At 33.3% G+C, this 23492-nt stretch overlaps 1 protein-coding gene across 1 annotated transcript in view; it reads right to left on the bottom strand.

The window, feature by feature from the left end:
• The window catches only part of LOC143252911 (cell adhesion molecule Dscam1-like), a 107537-nt gene that overhangs the window by 5841 nt on the left and 78204 nt on the right, over window positions 1–23492 (bottom strand). Inside the window, exons 11-14 of the mRNA XM_076505756.1 lie at window positions 22866–22964; window positions 18238–18426; window positions 13614–13793; window positions 8499–8704 (exon numbers count right to left, since the gene is read on the bottom strand). Of these exons, the coding sequence (XP_076361871.1) occupies window positions 8499–8704; window positions 13614–13793; window positions 18238–18426; window positions 22866–22964 (674 nt within the window). The remainder of the gene's footprint in view (window positions 1–8498; window positions 8705–13613; window positions 13794–18237; window positions 18427–22865; window positions 22965–23492) is intronic.

Genomic DNA, 23492 nt, shown 5'->3' with positions numbered 1-23492 from the left:
CCCATCCACTATGAAGCCCAACAAGGAAATGTACTACAGTGCCAAACAAGGACACAGCAGCAATGCCAGTGTTTCATAAGCACTATATCCAAACAACAGCATCATTTACTATGTCCACAACACCCATTGAGAACATCCAACACTGGTACTTGGTTGACCCTAGCCCAGGTGGACCAGCTGATTGAACCTAGGGGGCCACTTGTTTACAGGAATTCAAGGCCAAAATGTGTGTTAGGGTTCTGTTACTTCAGTTTACCTTCTCTGGGAGATCCCCTCACCACATACAGGAATCCACACTCAGGAAGGGGTGCACAGAGATGAAAATGAAACATCTGGGGGTATCACATTACTTCTGGAACAAGTATGCTCTTTGCCCAAAAATTAAGAAAGTAGTATAAAATAAGTAGAAAAGGTAATGCTTGCACAATTGTAAGAGCATTAAGAAGATGCAAGCTGTAGCAACACACAACAAGATAAAAAAGTTAATAACAATAGATGGCTGGGTCATATAAATAATATATTCAATACACAACAACCTCAACCCTAATTAAACAAAATGCTGAATGTCAAGCAAAAAAATGAGAAAATGGTCACAATCAGACAAACTCTCAAAACTACTATGGAAGCAAGAAGTATGATAAACTCAACCATAAGAGAAAGGAAATCTGTGACCAGCATTACAGACAAAATCTAAACTAACTCAAACATAAATGCAAGGTACAAACACCATGTATCTTGAATTACGAGGAGGACAAGCAGTATTCACCCAACCATAGAAATACAGTGTGGATGTCCCACTGCTGGTATTATAAGGCACATAAAATCTCTTAAACATAACTGCACAAGCAGGAAAGAATGTACTGCAACAAAAATATAGAATAAGAAAGGCATATATTACAAACAATCATATAAACAGAGCATTGTCATCCTGAACCCAGAATTACAAGAGTCTCAAGTAGGCTGGCTACAAATAATATTTGATAATTGGCTTTATTGAGTCCAGTCTACCCAGCCAAAAAACATCTGAGAGAAGCACCAGTGGGGAATTATATTAACCCTTATTTTTTGTGTGGAAGAAAAGCATTACACTCAGGAAGTAACCTCCACAGTCCACCATCCTTCCCACAACTGAGAAAGATGTAAGGTTGGTTTTTTGATTTAAGTGTTTTATGGCACAAAGCAACCAGGCTATCTGCACCAAACATCCAGTAAAAAGGTAAAATTAAAGTAAATTTAGTAAAATACATAAAAGGAAATTAAGGTAAAACAAAACAAAGTTTAAAAAAAAACATAAATAGCATAAAACCAATGTTTACATCTAGTCTACAACATTAACAGAAAAACTTCAGTAATACAAGTTGTAAAGGACTTTCTGTAGCATAATTGTAATTATCACAACTTCCCAGGAAGACTAACAGGTAAGTAGAAAAACCACCGTCAGTCACCTGAAGTTGGCCTTTCCAGTCCTAGTTCCGAGTTATTTCATGATATGCACATTTTCGAAAAGTAAAGTAATAAAAGTTTTAAAAAACGTGTAGCAAAATTTTAATAATAACTCACCAGGATGACTAACGGATAGTTCAAACAGCAGCATTAGTCACCTGAAATTGGCCTATCCAGTCCTGGTTTCGAGATATTTAATGTTACGGCCATTTTCTAATTTCAAATCAAACTAGTTGCACTTTGATTCTTAAAAGGAACAACATTAAAAAAGGTTTAATGTATAAATTAAAAACTTAAATGGCATTAAAAAGATTAATAGCCTTCAAAAAAACTAAAATCTTTACCAAGGTTGAGTAAACCTTCTAATCTAACACCATCTAATGTTATGGACAAACCTCGGGACAGAGCATGTTTAAAATGGTGCTGTCGTTAAGAGTCGTAACAAAGGCAAGAAAGTAAAATGTGGCTTATTTTGAACTGCGTGATTACACAAAGTACACACCAGTGCATCAGTTCCAAATAAAAAAAACGATGAGTCAAAAACTGTGACCAATGCATAGTCTAGTTAGAACAACTTCCTCTTTCTGATCCTTATGGAAGCAAGATGGCCAAAGTCCAATATAGGGTTTTATTTGTAAAAGCTTATTTTTGCATTGCTCACTCCAAGTCAACTGCCAGCTGGCATGGAGCTGATCCTTGAATACAGGACCATAGTCCATGTATGGAACAAGCATAGCAGTGATTGGGCCAAAGCAGATAGATTAAGCCGTGGTGTCGGTGTGCTTGTTCCTGTAAATATCAATGTGGCCCAGTATCTAGAAAAACTGGATAGAAATAGATGTTAAAGAGAAATGAACCAGTAGGTTTTGAATATTGGCAACAATAGGGTGTGAACAACAGGGCCAGTAGAGAACTAAGCGAGTCAGTATAAATAGTGCAGTTTGAGTATTGCTTAGCTTCTTTATGATACAGGGCAAGAGAAATGGCATACAGTTCATCAGTGAAGACAGAAGCTGTAGAGGAGATTCTGTGCGCAATCAACGAACCACAACAAACCATGGCAAAGCCCACAAAGTCACTTGATTTTGAACCATCTATGGTTCGAAAGATGTTCAGAAAATAAAAGATGGTACTTCCAATTGGGAGTATCTGCTTTTCTCAAATGACTTAAAGAAAGATCACATCTGGAAACTGTGATAAGCCATGGTGGGATGGGCTGACCAGTAAATACAGCAATGTTATCCAAGGACAGTCACAGTTCATCCAACTGCACCTGGATTGGAAGGCCAAAAGGAGTAACAGTAGACTGTCTGTTCTGAAAAAGTATGGCCCACCAAGGAAGGAAAAAACAAGACCCCAGGTGGGATGCTTTGGTAAGGAACAAAGTTTCAAAGCATATAGTAAAGACAATTGCAAATGATGGAGGTGCAAAGAAGGTTCATTAAACTCTATGCATCAGCTCTGAACTGGGGAAATGCAAAAAGCCCCAGTGCAGAGCCAAAGTTCATGATGATGAATGGGGTCCAGCATCTTTAAAGCCAAAGGTCTGACAGAGCCATAGATCAATGATCCATAGTCTGGTTTCAATCAATATATTGATATATTGCAATATATCTTCAGCACATAACATCGATCGGCTCCCCAAGTGGTGGTAGAGAGGACACAGAGGATGTTCAGTGCTCTTGTACCTTTTACCCATAGCTGCTTGATGTGCGGTGTAAAGGTCAGCTTATGGTCAAAGATAAGCCCCAAGAACTTTGTCTCAGGGACCACGGGCAGCAAAACTTCACCGATATGAAGTTCAGAATCAGGGTGAATATTCTGTTGGCAGCAAAAGTGCATGCAAACGGTTTTAGAGAGAGAGAAATTAAAGCATTTGCTGTGGCCCACTTCAGTAAACGATTGAGGGCAGTCTGTAGCTGCCGCTCAATATACCTTATGTTCAACAACTGACATCAGATGTGAAAGTTGTCAACATAGAGCCCGTTTGCAACAGTGACAGGAAGTTGTTCAGTGACTGCATTAATTTTTAGAGTAAAAAGTGTGACACTCAAAACACAGCTCTGAGGGACTCCAAGTTCCTGTAGAAAACCCACATGAACTTAGAATTTCCTGTCCATTAAAATTTTTTTTAAAATAAAGTTGGGCACCTGACCATGTAATCCATATATATGGAAATCTCAAAAATTGCTATACCTACATGTTGTATCATAAGCCTTCTCAATGTCAAAGAATATTGATACAAGATGTTGTCGTTTGAGAAAGGCTTCTCTGATCGACATTTCAAATCGAATCAGGTGGTCCATGGTGGAGAGCTGTCATCGGAACCCACACTGGGTGGGCAAGAAAAGGTTGATTTGAGGAACCAAACAAAACGAGCATTAAACATCCTCTCTAAAGTCTTACAGAGACAGCTCGTCAAAATAACTGGACAGTAGTGTGAAGGAATCTTGGAATCCCTCCCAGGCTTAGAGAAAGATAGGACAATAGTTTGGTCCCAGACATCAGGAAAAACATTCTCCTACCAGATCCAGTTAAAAACAATCAGAAGAATAGCATGAGAAAGAGGAAATAGATAGCACAGCATGTCATAGTGTGCATCTTCAGGTCCAACTGATGTACTGCCAGATTAATGAAAGGCCAGTTTGAATTCCACCAGTGTATAGGGTTGATTATAGTCTCAGAGACGATCAGCTTGAATAGAAAGAAGTGATCACTCCACCCGAGTCTTCACTCAAAAATAGAGGCAGTTGGGAGTATGGAAAAATTTCATACAGGCAATAATCCAATGGATGACTGTGTTTCCCTATTTTGAGAAAGCGTGAAACTGATTAACCAAACAAAGGGTCAGCAGGGATAGGCAGAAATCCAATTCTGTTTTACTCATGAAATCCATTAGTCACAATTCACTAAAGATATAATTATAATACAGATATACATCACTGAGATAGCACCCCATGGTCTTATAGAAATACCCCATCTTAACTGTGTTATACAGTTATTGCATTTAGTGTGAGTTTTAGACAAAGCAAATCTGGTAAGGCAACACATTCAATTAAATTTGAAAAGAAACTAGTTTTAAATGCTGTAAGACCCATTAGAGAAAAAAAAAGTAGTATTTTTATTTAAAGTCAAATTACCAAACCTATCAAAATACCATGTATTCAGTAATGATCTGATCTACTTCACTGGAATCTTATTAATCAGCTAAATCACTTTTGAAGATATTTACATCATGCTCATCAAGTACTTTATAATTTAAATTTTTATATTATCAAAGTTTTATTTCTTTGTTTTAAAAAGAAACATCTAAAACTGCAATTAAAAGCAAATGCAAATGTGCAGAACTGCCACAAAAGGAATAAACAGCCAGATTATGCAGATAATGAATGATGAAGACACTGGGAGTTGTCCACATACCAACCTGGACAATTTCTTCCAAGGCTAAAAAACTACATACATGATGAATTTGATAAGAAGAGACATTTTGTACAAGTTCAAATATGCCCTCCTGATAAGTTGACAAATCCAATTCGCAAGAATTACTAGAAACAGACCACGAGAAACAAGTGTTCCAAGGAATAAATAGTTGGGAATATGAACCCAAAAGGAGGCAGTATGAAACACATAACACCTTAAGGATCAGACAGGGCAAAAAGCCTACTTGGATTCAAACGTGGGAAACTGAAGGTAAGGAAATGAGCAATAAAGACAACTTTCCTAAGATACAATGGTCTTAGGCAGGAAGGATCACTTAAGATAAGAGGAATGACTAAAGGGTACATGAAACATTAATGGCATAAATATCAGGACAATGGCATCCACAGGCAAGGAAAAGAATAAAATAGGTCATAACCCTTCAGCTTTGAAATGTTTTCAGATGGTAACATTGCTCTTATAATATTTCATTTCAAAAACAAAACTAGTAAATGAAATTCATTGGAATTATAGTTTCAGAAAATTATTTATTTTTATTTTTTTCTACTCTTTCTAATTAAAAACTTTGTTTAATGTAGTTACTTGCCCTCAGATTTTGAATTTTTTACCTGTAAGGTGATGTTTATTTAAATAAAAGTATAAAACTACTATTTATTGTCTTACAGTTTTCACGTTTCATTTGCAAAATCTTTAAAACCTCATAACTGAATATCAAAAGTTTTTAGAGGTAAATGTTTATATTTTTTTCATTTTCTCAACTCTATTGCTAAATCTTATCAATACATAATGCAATGAAATGTTTAAAATTAGCAAAATAAAATATGTACACAACTTTCAACTGTTTATAACTGTCTTTTTTTTGTTGTATGTATACTTTCCCATATTTATTTTTTTACTTAGTCTATTTTTAATTTTCCATCATTTACTTTTCATGGATATATTTTAGGTGATGCTCACAGGGCTTTATGAATTAATTTCGGCACACTTCGCTCATAGCCTTATTGAAAAAACAAAGTGGCATTTATGCACACACTGTGTTTATTTAGCTTTCACAATCTGGGTGACAAGTTAAACTTATAAATCATTCAGCCTTTGAAATATAAATTTTAAAATACATACAACACATAATTAACCAAAATATAAAAGTAAAATTTAAATCAATTTAAATATATCAATCTAACATAAGGCAAATATTTATAGTCAAATGCTAGGGACTTCATATCTGATAGTGGACTAAGCTTCATTTCTACATTACAGTGCAAAACCATACAGAGTTAATATCTCTTCTCTATGTATTCTCAGCATGAGATACATGTGTCCCTGTCATCCTGAAAAGGGGCCATTTGTTTGTTTTCTTCTTGCAAAGCTTGGATGTTTGGCATGGCAACCTCTCAACCAATGAAATGCAGCTTCTGCTTTGCTTTTCTTGCCTGGACAACATATTTTATTAATGACCCTCCACTGTTTATCTGAATGTGTAATCCTATAAACCTAGTAACAAGTCAATACATATTTATGCCCACATATATGAACAGATATCTCTTTTATTTTCTTTACAATTTTAATGTTGACTTTACAAAAATCCTTAACAAACAGGGTCAAAAACAGATATCAGTATCCTTGAACATCCTAGTATGAAAAAGCTTTTCAGGTACATGCAGTTGACCTTAAATGTAAAACAAAATATTTAGAATAGGCCATCTTTTTGGTGATAAAAAAATGAAGGGAATAAAAACCCAACAGCTCTTGTATAGTCTCAGCAAGATAACTGAGAAAAGAAAGATTCTGAAGAGGAGACAAAAAACTAGGTAAAGGAAAAGGGAGCTGGGACCAGAACTGAAGACAGAAACCTTCTAACAAAATCTGTAGAATCCATAAATCTGTTTTAGAGTGCCACCATATGGTTTGGAAATGGAAAATCTGAACCCCACAGAATATGTCAACCAAGGATAGGGACAAGATCACCTTGAAAAGTAAAGGACAGAGTAAGAAAGAAGTGCAAGAAACCAGAGAGATAACAGGACAAATGCTAGACAGGGAGGATATGAAGGAATGCAAATTAGATACAACAGTCCATGATTCTATGGAAGCTGGACAACTCACAAAGACATAATTAGGTAGAAAAGGGCCTGACAGAGATTTCATAGGGAGGAAAGAGGTAGATGAACCCCTTCCAGTAAAGTATCCCACCACAATAAGTCTGAACAAAGTAGCCAGATACAAAGAGAAAGCAAGAGAGTGCAGATGCCCAAATGAGAGTGTTAACCTTTTTGAAAAGACATCACAAAATTGACAGAAGGCCTCAGATATTAATTAGGAGAAGAAAAGGTTGCATAAAAGTAAAGTCAGGGAAAAGTGAACTTTGGAATATTGTACTTGACTGAAGCGAACGAAAGCTTAAGGATTCGAGCCTTACAAAGGAAGGAAAGAATCTAAATGCTGAGAATTGAAAAAACTACAACTGAGACACACTGATAAGCAAAGTCATACTGATCCAAGAAATGAAGGTATATAAAACAAATAATTTTATTTCTCGTCAGGTAGACGAGAAGAAACCACTGGCCAAACAAAAGTTTAATTCCCTGCAAACAAACTCAACAGATAAAGACAGTCTTGTGTGCCTACACTTGATTGCAGCTGATCAGAAAATTTCTAGTAAGATGAAACACTAATTTAAGGAGAAGGAAAATACATAATAACTGAAAAGTGGACTTTCGGCCAATCAGGCCAATCTTAGTTAGTTGTGCCATTACAGGTAGGCACAATACAATTGATAAAGACCAAACACTTGATCTAAACATGTTCAGAAATGACACAAATTATTAAAGTTGTTTTGTCAATGCTTAGAGGGGAGTCAATAACTAAGACTACCTTCTGTGTGAGAAGAGGTAAATCTTTGGAAATATTCAGATTATTTACATAAACAGAAAATCAAAAGCTAAATAAGCAGATTTAATCTTAGTATGATAACAATTCATAACATTCTTTCACATCTTATCTAAAATAAGTCTCAGTTCTTTATTAACTCCAACTTTAACACTGCTACATTTTCACAAATTTACTCTTCCTCTTAAATATTTTCATTCTTGCCATTATAATATTCTAATCATTTTTGAATGAAAAAGATTAACACAAATAGCTCATCACCATTTACTTGTTTCAATTAATAAATGTAACCAAAACAACTTTTATTCTAAATAATAAAAGTACATATATTTCGAACTTTATCATCCTTCAACAATAAAAAACGTTAGTTTTACTTTGCATAGGATGAAATTTTATGGTCATTTGGATTAGCATTTCTCTTAAATGCAATTTTATTAACTTGTTATATGGCTCATTATTACAAAATCAAACATGTTTATAAAATTCTTTACATTACATCGATGCAGGTTCTTTATTTATGACATAATAACCATTGTATATTGCATTCAAACTTTGTTTTTTCTTTTACTTTTGTACATGTATACAGAAACTTAATTTCACTTAAGGCCATTATATTATAAATATTAAAAATAAAACAGTTGTGTGGCAAAAATCACTTTGTAGACTTTAAATATGCAATGAAAAACAAAAGTGTCAAATATTTTATACATGCAAAAAACTTGATTTTTTACCTCTTGAAGCATACTTTTCATTTCATCTGAAACAGTTTCATATATTGGCTCTTCAGTCATTTTTGATTGTTTTGTTTTTAACGTAGAATATGCAGAAGATGGTGGTTTCTTAAGAGTACTTTCACTGCGTGGGTGAATGGGCGGAGACAATTGTTGACGTCGTTGCATAGTTGCAGTGTACTTGAAGTTTGGATCTCGGGAAAAAACTGCAAAAGAAACAGCTCTAATATGTGCATGCATGTCTATATATATTTATTTATCTATATCTAAAGCTGCATTTATAAACAAGACAATTATGATAATTAAATTCTTGATATCTATTAATCAGTAAAAATTGCAAAAGCAAATTAAATACAAAGCAAGTTACACTATGTAACACAAATTTTGTTCCTGGTTAATGCGCTTTATTTCTTAATTGCTTATGTTGTAAAAGTACAGAAAATGGCCATTATTCCATTGTCCCTGCTGCCCCAAAGGCAAAGATAACAGGGATGGTTGGTTGATTTAGTGTTTTATAGCACAAAAGCAATTAGACTATCTGTGCCAAACATCCAGTAAAAGGTAAAATTAAAGTAAATTTAGTAAAATTCATAAAAGGAAATTAAAGTAAAGCAAAACAAAATTTAAAAAAAACATAAATAAATAGCATAAAACCAATGTTTACATCTAGTCTACAACGTTAAGAGAAAAACTACAATAACAGAAGTCATAAAGGACTTTCTGTAGCATAACTGTAATTACCATAACCCACCAGGAAGACTAACAGGTAAGTACAATAACCACCATCAGTCACCTGAAGTTGGTCTTTCCAATCCTAGTTCCAAGTTATTTGACTTTATGGCTATTTACGAAAAGTAAAGTAATAAAAGTTTTAAAAGACGTGTAGTAAAATTTTGATAATAACTCACCAGGATGACTAATGGGTAGTTCAAAAAGCAGTGTTAGTCACCTAAAGTTGGCCTTTCCAGTCCTGGTTTTGAGTTATTTAACATTTTTGCCATTTTCTAATTTCAAATTAAACTAGGTGGGCTGTGATTCTTAAAAGGGAATCACATTAAAAAAGGTCTAACATATAAAGTAAAAACATAAATGGCATTTAAAAGATTAATGGCCTTTAAAAACTAAAAACATTACCAAGGTGGAAAGTGCCACCATCACCAAATAACACTAACATTACGGACAAACCTTGGGACAGAACATGAATAAAATGGTGCTGCCATTAAGAGTTGTAACAATGGCAAGAAAGTAAAATGTGGTTTATTTGACCTCAGTGTTACACAGGCTACACATTGGTGCATCAGTTCCAGTTAAGAGAAAACAATGAGTTAAAAACTGTGACCAATGCATATTCCAGTTAGAACAACTTCCTCTTTCTGATCCTTATGGAAGCAAGATGGCCAAAGTCCAATATAGGGTTTTATTTGAAAAAGCTTGTTTTCGTATTTCTCACTCCAAGCTCACTGCCAGCTGGCATGGAGCCAAGCCTAGAATACAGGAACACAGTCCACGTATGGAACAGGAACAGCAGTGATAGTGCCAGAAAAGATAGATTTAGCTGTTGTGTTGGCGAGCTCATTCCCGAGAATAACAACGTGGCCCAGTATCCACAAAAACTGGGTAGAAGATGTTAAATAGAAGATAACAGAAAAACTGGGTAGAAGATGTTAAAGAGAAGATAACAGGAAAACTTGTTAAAGCCTCCTTGAAGATCCATCAGGCATGTTATTATTTTGAAGTCTCTGATAACCTCCCAGCCATACTGATCATACTTCAAGACTTCTAGCAAGGTCTTGACGCTGTTGTATTCCTCTTTGAGGTGCACTGAATAAACCAAGGAAAGAGATGGATACTTAATTCTGTTATGGATCAGCACAGCTTTGAGGCTTCTGGATGAGCTATCAGCGCAGAGGTGCCACTCATTTGGGTTACAGGCAATTCCAATTGCCTTGCACAGACCAGATACACTGTGGCAGAAGCATGTTGACAAATGAAGAAGCTTGAAAAATGTCAGTGATGCAAATTCTACAAACAAATTCCCTCAGCCTTCATGATCAACTACTCCAACAGCTTCGGAAATGGGAAAAATCTCCCATGATTACTAAAAGAAGAAATGTGGGAAGTAAATTTGGTGGGGAGTTCAGAAAAAGGTTACACTGCAGAAAGTACAACAGGTTTCCAAAATTTTCTATTTTGAAAAGCAGAATGGCCCAATTTATTCAGTCAAAGTGTCAGCAGAGATGGGCAGAAATCCTCTTTTGCTTTTCTCTGGAATTCCATAAGTAATGGTTCACATTAAGTGAAACATACTGATACCTAGAAGCCACCAGTAACTCTGCAAAGCACCCTACCTTTACAGTATTACAGTGCAATCAGTAAATAGTATATTAACAATGCAACACCTACCAAAGACTGAGATTCCATTACAATACATAACAAATTTTTTTCCTGGATAGCATGTGTTATTTCTTAATTGCTTATATTGTAAAAGTACAGAAAATAACCATTATTCCCTTCAAACTTTACTTCTGTAACCTGGATAATGAAATTTAGAAATTAACCTACAGTCATGTGAAAAAGTTAGGACACCCTATAAAAGCCTGTGTATTTTTATAACATTTTTGGATATATAGATATTTAATCTCAATTTTAACAATACTGAGAGATTATGTGAATATAACTAAACAATTAAAACTGAAGAAAATACTTTTCAAGATCTTCTGTAAATGTAATTCTACAAAAATGCATATTCTAACAGAGGAAAAAGTTAGAACACCCTACCCCCTAATAGCTAGTGTCACCCTTCTGGCTGAAATAACTGCAGAGAGATGTTTTTTGTAGCTATCTACTAGTCTCTGACATTCATCTGATGAAAGTTTGCTCCACTCCTGAATACAGAATTCTGTCAGCTGTGAGATGTTTGAGGGATTTTTGCATGCACAGCCCATTTCAAGTCACTCCACAGCATCTCAATGGGATTAAGATCTGAGCTTTGACTCAGCCATTCCAGGGCTCTCCATTTCTTAGTTTTCAGCCAGACCTTGGTGGATTTACTGGTATGTTTTGGGTCATTGTCATGTTGCAAGGTCCGGTTCCACTTCAGCTTTAATTTTCTTACAGATGGACTCACATGTTCCTCAAGCATCCTCTGACACACAGTAGAATGCATGGTGAATTCTATGATTGTGAGCTGTCCAGGTCCTGCTGCAGTAAAGCAGCTCCAAACCATGACACTTCCACCTCCATGCTTCACAGTTGGTATGAGGTTCTTTTCCTGGAATGCTGTATTTGGTTTACGCCAAACGTCCTCTGTTCTGGTGTCCAAATAATTCAATTTTGGACTCATCTGTCCAAAGAACATTATTCCAGAAGTCCTGGTCTTTGTCTACATTCTCTCTGGCAAACTTCAGTCTGGCCTTGATGTTTTTCTCAGAAAGCAAAGATTTCCTCCTTGCATACCTCCCATGGAAGTTGTGCAGTCTCTTTCTGATTGTAGAGGCATGCACTTTCACATCAACAGTAGCCAGAGTCTGCTGTAGGTCCCATGATGACATGTTAGGGTGTCTGGAGACCTCTTTTAGCATCTTGCAGTTTGCTCTCGGGGTGAACTTGCTTTGACGACCAGACCTGGGCATATTGGTAGTTGTTTTGAAAGCCCTCCACTTGTTGACTATTTTCAGAACAGTGGAATGGCTGATTTCAAAATCCTTTGGGATCTTTTTAAATCCCTTATCAGACTCATAAGCTGCTACAATTTTCTTTCTCAAGATCTCAGACAGCTCTTTTGCTCTCACCATGGTGCTCACTCTAACTTCAACAGTAAGGAGCACACTATACTAAATGTCTGAGGTATAAATGGGCAATCTTCATTCAAAATGCTGAGTAACAATCTTCTAATCATGTGCACCTGGTGTGATGCACCTGTGTGTGAGTTGAGCCACACACGTGAGTTGTGCCTGTAATGTAAATCACTTTCACATAGCCCCAAAATATAGTCTCCCATCATGTTTTCATTATGCGCCATAATGGTGGAAGTGCTCTCCTTACTGCACTGAATATGCTCCTACGTTCTCCCCAAATTTATCAAGATGAGCGTCAAGAATATGGACTTTCAGGGGCATCCTGCACCCCATTTTGCCGTACTTCTTCATCAGAGCCTCAACCACTTCCACCTAATTTTTGGCCTCATGATTGCCCAAGAAGCCCCAAACCACTGCAACAAACTTCCCCAAGCTTTTTCTTCCTTCCTATTGAGCTTCTTGAGGAATTCTGTGCACTCAAGGATCTTCTTTATTTGTGGTTTAACAAAGACACCAGCTTTGACCTTTACCTCAGACAGCTTAGGGAAGAAGTCTTGAAGGCTGCAAAGTTGTGACAAATTGTTTTATAAGACCCAATTTTATGTGCAATGGTGGGAACAATACCTTCTGAAAGTCCAGTAGTGGCTCATAGAGAACTTGGTTCGTTGTGGCCAGTGCTTCCTGTTGTAGTGTGCTGCAATGTCCATACTGCTCCAAAGGCAAAGATAACAGGGAAACTTGGTAAACCCTCCTTGGATAGGTCTATTTGTTAATTTAGGCAGCTAGAACTAAATTGAAGTGGTGAGCACCTGTGTATATATATATATTACTATGGAAAGTTCTAGAAAATTTTTGTATGTTCTACAACATTCTAAAAAGTTCTTGAAAATTCTTGTAAGTTTGAGAAAATTCTCTATCAGTACTGAGTCTATCTGGAATGTTCTGGAAAATGGGTAAATTTGAAAATTTCATTATCCAGGTCACAAAAGCAAAGTTTGAAAAGAAAAATAGGTATTTTCCATTTACTTTAGGCATAAACAATTGGGAAATAACACTTCCTGGCCAGAAACAAGCAAAGGTTTTGTTACATAGTGTTATATGAATGTTTCATGAGCATATATATATGTTTAGTTTTATACTATGAGCACACTTCAAAATCTGACTTAGTATATACTAGACTTGTACTTCAATAACAAACAACATAATCATGTATTTATATCAAACAATAATAGTTCATGAATGAAAAGTACTAGTATCTTCTACAGTTTTCTAAATACATTTTTAAGGTATTTATTTGCAAAATAGTTTAAAAGTTTACCTGCATAGGGTTTCTGGACTGGAGGCCGTGACCTCTTGGTTATCATACACACACAAATTGCTATAGCAATCACAACTACTATTACTGCTGCTGCTACAACTGGCACTACAATGTAGAGAGTTTCTGACAAGTCCAGGTTGTGTATACTATCTCCTGCGTTTGCCTCATCAGTTTTTGTTACTAGCAGAAAAAAAACCTTAATATATAAATTAAAAATATAACAAATAAAAAATTTTCCATTATAATTACAAGAGGCTGATGATAAATACTACATGAAAATAATGCTATATCTCTTAATGCATAAAGCACAAAGGAATATAAAAGTGTATTCTATTTAATTATCTAAATATCATTATGAAATATAAACAGTCAATATACAAAATGTCAAAGATAAGCATCATTCTAAATAGAAATGTTGTCAAAAAATAATAAAGTTCTTCAAAAGGAAGTTCTTTGTAATTTAACATTATCCATAATTTTGAATGAGATAAACATTAATCTTATTTTTAAACACACAAACAAATGGAATTTTATCATTTCTGAATGCAAAAAATTGTACTTAATTTTGCTCACAATTTTGATGATTTAACTAAAATAAACAAACCCAAAATCAGCATTTGAGTTAAGTATTCAAGTAGCATCTCACTGAACTATATACAAAAGTGGGATTTTTCACATTAGTCTCAGGTGAATAGGCATTGTTGTGAATGGAAAAAAAAACATGCACATGTACACAAGGTTATTATAAAAGGTTATTTCAGCATTTTACCTCACTAACTATAACAGACTTTCAAACAAATTAAGACTATTTGAATATTTTGACTTCTTTTACAGTAACATTTCTCGAAAAGAATATTGCATGTGCTACTCAAAGTAAAAACAAAAAACAAGTCAAACTTTCCATTATTTAGCAGCTACAGCTTTGAGTGTTTGAAATAGCTTTTGGGAAAACATCTTCATGAAAATTTCAAAATACTTCTGACAATAATTTTGTGGTCAAAGATGTATGAAAGTGGTTACTTTAGGCCAAATCCTCTTCTTTAGTTTCAAGTTCTTGCATTTTCTTGACCTCAAATTTTATATTTTTGTTTTAAACTTGACAGTTCAATGCAAGCACTAATTGCCAAGCTTTAAAAAAACGTATTCAGAAATACCAACACTGACAAATAAAACTTCTTAATGAAATACAAAAATATACTGCAAACATACCAACTACTAACAGAAATGGTAGACATTATAAAAACTAATTTTACCTATTAATGCTTATAAAAGTACATACCAACCACAATAAGAAACATATGTGTACTTCCATTTACCAAATATATTAGACAGACATTAAGAAATAAAGTTTTCATATGCAAACACAGCAGTGTATGTATAAAGCATTAAACGTGTCACTCAAGTAACATAAGTTATCAACCAAAACACATGTAGTTTATTAGTATAACAGACAGGTAACTAAGTTTGTTTGTTTTTTTAATCTGTCAGGAATAACATGAGGGCTATCTGCACTAGCTCTTATTAATTCAGCAATCTCAGACTACAGGGAAGGCAGCTACTCATCACCACCCACTGAAAACTCTTGGGAAACTTTCACCAAAATATAGTGGGACTGACCATTACATTATAAGGCCACAGCAGCTGAAAGGGTAAGCATGTTTGGTGTGATGAGGATTCAAAGTCTTGACTCTCACACTTCAAGTCGAGCATCCTAACCATCTTGCCATGCCAGGGCTTCAACAAATAACATAATAACTATGCAGCAACATTTATCACACATACAAACAAAACCAGATATATAACATAAATCACTACCAACTGTTTATAATAATGCTTCCAAATTCTTGACAATTACTACTTACATGTGATGTCTTATGAACCAAATGGATATTTTAACTTCAGAACAATATAACAAATTAATAACCTTGTCATATTTACAATAAAATAGGTGAATATAGGTTTAATATTGACTACCACCAAAGAACTGATATACTTTGTAAGACATCTGCTATGCATTTTGGATAATAAAAAAAGTACATCCATGTATAAAAAGAATTAATCTTTGTAAAATAAATCCTAAAAGGCTATGAGCCTACAACAACGTATATTTTCCCATTCAAAGAAGAAAACAGAATATGCAGAATATGATGTCCATTGGGTGACCAATAATATTTTCACTTGTCAAATAAGAAAAAAGATATTAATACAACCCCTAGTAATTAAACACTGAACTAGTGTGTGGAAAGATTACTAGATCTGAGAAATTATTACACTTTAGATGTCCAAGTAATTTAAAGTATCCAATATCATACTATAATGAATTCTTGCTTGAACGATACTGGAAAAACTTTTTTATTATGCAACGTGCAACCCCCAACTTTGCAAAAAAATTTTATCTGGTGTGCATATAGATTTGCAATAGAGGTCAAGATTTTCCCATTTCGACTTCATTTCCTGTCACGGAGAACTTTATTTTTTTTTCTTTCTCAGGGTGCAGATATGATCTCATAAAAACATCACATGTATTCAATGCACTGGCACCACCTGTATAAATATAATAGTACTGTTTGTCCATGTCAATACTTTGCAAGGTGTGGATGGATTTTTACCACAACTGCTATGGAGTTTCATTAGGTCCACGGGAAAATACACACAAATTTTAAATTTTGCAGTTTTTACAAGTTTTTTTTTTAACTATTACTTCACCCCTATTTATGGATCTTCAGCAAATTTGGCATGAACATTTGTTGAGTCCATGAGGAGATACATTCAAATTTATGTTTTCACATTTTGTGTTTTGCTGTTTTTATGGGTGTTTGGGTTTGTTTTTTTTTTAATTACATATAAAGGAAATAACTTTTCATGTCCTAAGGTAATCTTTCATTAATCATGAATTTACATAACTACTGTCCAGGATACGGGTATACAAGCTAGTCTAGTACAAAGTGGGATCCAGTGAAAGCAAAATGTAAGAACCCTGGAAAATAGAGACAGTAATATGACAAAAGTATCCCCTTTTCCTTACAATCCAGCAGACATTGTTAAAAATGGCAATGGGGTAGATGAAAACTTCCAAAAAAAAGCTGCTCAAACACAAAGAAAATAAAAGAAAAGCATTGGGAGAGATCTCAATACCAGCCTATAAAATGTCTGCCATTTAATAAATGAAATAGGCAGCATCAGACAAATTTGCTTAATATAATGAGACGTAACTCAGAATATACCTCACTTTAAAGACCAAAATATGCAGAATGGGTATTTAGAAATCTGCCTCTAAGGAAATGGGGAAAAAAAATCAAAGGAAAGTGAAAGACCCCAATAAATAGATTGTTAAAACGACTATCACAAAAGGAAAGGAGATAAAGTGGGTCACATAATACTTCAAGGCCTAACAGGCTAAAGTAAAATTTCAGATTACAATTGACTGGAGCCTGAACCAGAATATTCAGGGAAAAAAAGAAACTAAATAGTCCCTTCCCCTCCACCAATAAAGGAGGAGCAGACTTCAAGGAAAAAAGTCCCAAAATCTCATAAATTCAAACAAATGATTTAAGAAAAGGAACAGGATCCAAGCTGGACTCATGAGAAGCCAATGTACTAAAGAAGAGAATCAGTCAATAGATTCTAAATTCTCCTCAGGTTCAACAAAAAAGGCAGCTTCTGAAGTTATAGGAAAAAACACCCCAGACTAAAAAAATGTCACCATCTCTCAGCAGATAAAAACATAGATAATCCTAACTGAAAGTACAAGAGCAGAATTTTGGTATATAAAAAAGATAGGAGGTTCTTATTTTATATTCTACCTTGTCAATACAAGTAACTTGAGCTCCTAATTTGTAAGAAACTATAAACTTTGTATTTGAGCCAGTGTTGCATTAAATATTTAGGTGTTTCTTTTTAATATTTACTTTTAAATTACAATATTAAATAATGTACAGAACTGAAATTTGAATTACAGTCTACAGTTTGATACCAAAATTATTTACATAAATTTATAAAATAGTAGTTCAATACAATTTTGAATGTGGACTGACAAATATGATGGCATGGCCTTTGACCCATGTGGAGAGGGTTAATAAATATTATTCAATACTGTATTATTCACATGCATTTTACCATGCACTGAGCTTTCCATACTTCCAAATTCATAAGCTGAAAAAAATCGTGTTCATAATCATATACCCTACATTTACATATTAATTACTTATAATCATTTACTTGTTTTTTTGAGTAACTCCTGAAGAATAAAACCATGAACTGAAGAAAAAGCAGCTAATTCCTGAAGAAAATTTTTAGCGATAAGTACATTTTTTATATTAAACATTTTACAGCATTAAAACTAACCATATATATCACTTTAGGTTTCAGTACTTATTACTATTAAACCTAAATCTATATTACAGCAAAACTTATAAACTTGTTACATACGACTTCTACTATCACTGGATTTTTATTTGATAGACAAGATACCAATTTGCTTTTGCCAGATAAGTACTACAGATACAGTAATGAAAATGAACAGGCTACAATTTAGCATTATCAATAAATAATTATGGAAGGGCATGAAGTATTATTTTCTTAAAGAAACAAAAATTTAAAAACACAAAAAACACTCATAACTCACCCTGTGAAGAAGTTCTTGCAGTTATTGTATCACTGGGCTCACTGTTACCATAATGACTATGAGCAACAACAAACACATGATAAAGCTGTTCCTTCTGAAGATTGTTGAGAGTGTAACTTATCTGGGAAGACTCAGATATAGTGATTTTAGTCCAGTGTCCATTTTCTAGTCTGTAGTGAAGTGAAAAGCCTATAAAGAAGTAGAGATAGCACAAATTAAGGCACACACTTCAAATATTTTAACTGTCCACATGTCTATTAATAAAGACATTGTAAAGAGTTAAATATTTAAAACAAATAATGTGCATTCATACAAAATAACTCAACCTGTACATTAAACATGCATGCTCTCATTATATGGAAGTTGTTTAATGAATACAATTTGATCAAAAATACTCGACTTTCTTTTTCCATAGCTTAATTTAGCTTTATTCTTGAAAAAAACAAGACAAATCTCAAATCAGAGAAAGAAGGGAGTGAGTTTTCCTTCAATACAAAAAACAACAACCTTAATATTTTTTGCAGAAATGCATTAAGTCAGTATTTCTTTTATTCAGTTACTGCTATTTTTATATATATATATGTGTGTGTGTGTGTGTGTGTGTGTGTGTGTGTGTGTGTGTGTGTGTGTGTGTGTGTACACACACACACACAAATATTGTATTAATGACAAGATTATCTAATTAATAAATGCTGTAGAATTATTATTTTTCCATAATCAAAAACTAAATATAGTAAACATAACTTGCATTTCTACTGTTAATAATCCTAAAAACAAGTTAAACTTGTAAAACTACTAAAACACTAAAAAACATCACATAATCTACAGGAAAATAAACCACAAACTTTAAACGGATCACCAGTTGATTAAAATAATAATAGCCTAATGTTTTTAATAAAACTTGTAGTCACTTTCAAATTTGATTCTCCTACCAGTTATCTGGATATATGCTGCTTATCTGGCAATAAACCAAAGTAAAAAAAAAACAACAACTTGCAAATAAAATCTTGATTTCATGAGAATAACTTGTTAAAATGCCCACCATTCCAAAATATTATTCCAAACAAAACATTTATAATAGCAAACACTTTGTATTGTACCATTATTGAGATGGTTAGTTAAGGTAACTCACTCAACTCAGGTAAACTCTAATGGTTTACACATTCCTCAATGACATTTATGCTGCTTGTTTCAATTTCTACCTGAACTTTGTTATAAAGATGGTGAATATAATTAAACATCTGGCCAATTTTGTGCATTTTCACATGGAATGTTTATCAAGATAAAAATTAAACCTTCAATTCAAGACAAATAAAAGGAAGTTGTCAAAGGGAGTTAACCATTAATATGTTAACAAAAGCATCAAAACATAATTTATAATTCAAGTTCTTATATTAGTTAAGTTTTAGTTTTTAATTTCAAAATTAGATATTCAAATAAATCCTTGTTATTGAATTATGATCTGAATTACCCACTTTACATGTTCATTCTTTTTTATATAATTTTCTGAGTGTAATTTACAAGACTGTAGATACTGGCATTTCAGAATATAAACTTAGAATCTCCAGTTTTCTTGCACTGCAAAGATAAACAGAAATGTCAAACTATAAGAAAAGCCTCTCCCGTACCATTCTGCCTTTTGAAAATGTTAATAAACCTTCTTCACATTGCTACTGAATTATTTATAACCAACTGAAAGATATTATTTTTCTTTACAAGATTGCTTGCTCAAGTTATTTTGTTTTAGCACTCATAACTAAATATTTAACCACAGTTTAATTGTTTATCAATTTGTTGACCAGCTTGAGCAACTATTACAATTTCAACCCATTTATATCTAAGTGAGAAAGCCAGTTAAATTACAATAGTTTTCAAACACTTTAATTTGATGCATAAGATTTTTTTCTGTTCCAAAATGCATATTTAAAACAAATGTGGATAATTTGGCAGACAATCAACATTGTAACGAAAAATGTTAGACTTAAAATGCCTCAGTTACCAACAGATAAAGGTTAGAGTCCAAGGATAAGTACTGGACTTCCTGGCTTTTTATGCATGTTTTTCATTCAGTCAGAAAATTAAATAAAATGTTTAAATTTTAAATTAATTTAAGTAAGAAAACTTAAACTGAAAAATTAAACAAACATATCTTTTGATATGCAATGTACTAATATGCATACATCTGTGGCATGATTGTAACTTGATCATTTGTTTACACAGGACTGTCCCAGTGTGATAAATGGTTATCATACTTTGAGATGATCAAGTACTAACTCAGACTGGCTTAGTAAAGGTGTTTTAAAATCCAAATACAAATATTTAGCAAAAATGTTTCATTAAAGATATGGTTTTTAGTGCACAACAGACTAGGGACAGGTGAAAGGTAGGTCAGAGCAGCTAATTATTAAGTGCAAATGGTTAATAAAAGTATTTAAAGAATAAAACTATAATTACTTTTGTCAGCAATAATGTCCATAATTAATTATGGAGGTGAAGTTATAAGTAGGTCACTGCAGTTAACTTCTAGGCTTAGGTTAGTAGGTAAGAATGAGAAGTCAGACTGGTTGAAATTATGGGACTGATTCAGTGGAGAAGGGGAGTTTTTTGTTTAATGTATTAACTCAGTTATAAGGGAAGTTTTAAACTCAGATTAAATGGTGGTGAAAGCTAGGAAAAACTAAATGCAAAATGAATAAAAGGCAGAGGAAAGTTTATTACAAAAAATGAGTACAGAGGTAGTTATAAGGATTGGTTTAATTGTTATTATTGTAATGCCAGAAGCATAAGTAATAACTGGGAATAACTGAAACATGGTAAAATAAAGATGATTTTGATGACAGAAGTTTCTTTAAAATACAGGGTTACAGGCTACTTAACCCTTGCAGGAAGGATCATGGGTCAAAGGCCATGTCATTGCATTTATTGACTTGCATTCAAAATTTTATTGAACTACTATTTTATAAATTTATGTCAATAAGTTTGGAATAAAATTGTAGATTAGAATTCACACTTTACTATTATATGTGCTAATTTCTTAAATTAAAAAGTAACTATTAAAATAACACACCTAAATACAGATTTTAAAAGTCACATTGTAGGTCGAATGCAGCACTGTTTAAAAATCAGATTTTTGCAATCTCAAAATACTAAGCCTATAATTTCATATAAATTAGTAACTCGAATTACCAATATTGACAAGCTCTAACATTTATTTTAATAAGAACCTTATATGTTTTTATTTTGCCGAGATATGGCTCATGTACTGAATCAAACACATTCACCTCTTTCCATTTTGTAAATGGACCCTAATATACACTTACTTCAATATATGACACATGAATAACCAATTGACAGCTTAGAATGTCTTCCTAGTGGTTTTCTCAACCATTTTAATCTGTGAAAGCACTTCACATTCTTTCAAACAAAGATTTCAACAAGGTAGGTGGTGTCTTTAGTCTGCTGAAAGTTTTATATGTTTTCAAACCTAAATACAGCTTAGTTACTAAGCTTAATAAATTATGGTGGAAGTTCATAGTATCAGTATGTATATATTTATTTACTTATCATTTTTTTGGTTATTCAACTGTATATATAAAACCTAAATAAAATAATTTTGTTTGACATCCTCAATGTGTGAAATTTTAAAAGGCTTAGCAACCTATGTCCAGCAGCAATTGAGTTCAGAGGTCAGAATTAGAAGGGAATTGTTTGCTTTACTTCTTTATTTATCATTCTCAATTTTACAAAAAATAAGTTTTATAACTTATTTCTAAATAGTAATAATCTACATACACATGTGACATGCAATAATTGAAAAGTGATTGTCTATTAAAAAGTACTGTTCCATTAAACCACAACCAAGACAGGTCTTATACTACCGGATACAGTAACATGATGCCTTGTGCACCAAGTCAATGATGGTTATGTAATGTTAGTTAAGCACAACTGGAAGGACAATATAATATATATGAGAGATTTAAGTAACTTTGACTAAACATTTGAATTTTCATTTTATATTATGTAGTCATTCTAGCATGAAAAAAAGCATAATTTATATTTATTTTCTAATTTTTCATGATAGTTATGAGGTTGTTCAATTGACAGACCTCACATAGTTAGGGTGCAGAAAATAACAAAATATAAAAATCTTACTGAAATCAAACATTTAAATATACTTAGGAGGTTTTAGAGACTACACAAATAATACCCGAGATTTTTCGGAGGAAGAAGAGTGTTTTTAATCTTACCATGAAATCACTTTGCATTTGGACTAGTAACAAAACAAACCTGATATTATCACAAACAAATCTTCAAGAAAATATTTCATTAAGAAAATGTGACTTTTGTGAACAAAAAAAATTGTAATCTTTACTAAAAGTCTACCAAGATACACATGCTATATCAAAAGTTATAATGCAAATACTTAATGTGTGCAAATGTGTAGACGAACTTTTGTCTATTATACCAAGCCCATTGTGAAAGGGTTAATAGGTATAGCAAAAGACTTAGAATACAACATATTATTAAATTTCATGTTGTTTCACAGAAACAGGGTTGGTTCAATGTAACAATCCCATAGACATAGCATATAGGAAGTAAGATGTTTAATCTTTGAAAACTGAACTTACCAGTTATTCTTTCACTTCCTTCTCCAAAAACATTCCACTGGAACCGAAGTGAATTTTCATCTGAATTAACAACAGTTAATAAAGGTCTGGGAAGTGGTTCTGTTAAGAAAAGGCATGATATATATAATCTATTTATTATAATTGTGAAATTTGAGAAATGACTAGGGCCAGTTTTACTTTAAAAATCACATGCAATTTGAAATACTAACAGAAAATTATTTCCATTACAACACCTGAAATGATACAGGTAACACACAGCTTATGCTGAATACACATTGGACCATTCCACATGAAAGCAAGCCACAAAATGACTAGCACCTAATTTTTTTACTTTAAGGATGTACTTGGATTTTATAATTCCTACATGCTCAAAACAAGTTAAACATGCTTACTGATACTTATGTATACTAAGACACAGGACATAGCCTAAATCTCTCACTGAATTTATGCATTCATTTTACACAAATATTAAAAAAATACTGAAGTTTAGACTCCTCCTGATGAAGTAATAATCATTCTTCAAATGAATAAAATTCAATTATTGTATAATGTGTGCATTAACTACTGGATGCTATTTTAAAAGAGAAGAGTCATTAGTTTGAAATGGTAGAATATTATTATAAGCAA

The sequence above is a fragment of the Tachypleus tridentatus genome, chromosome 6 (assembly GCF_004210375.1).
Source record: "Tachypleus tridentatus isolate NWPU-2018 chromosome 6, ASM421037v1, whole genome shotgun sequence".
NCBI lineage: Eukaryota > Metazoa > Arthropoda > Merostomata > Xiphosura > Limulidae > Tachypleus > Tachypleus tridentatus.
Note: the sequence above shows the minus strand (reverse complement) of the source record. Positions and strands in the feature narration are given on the sequence as shown.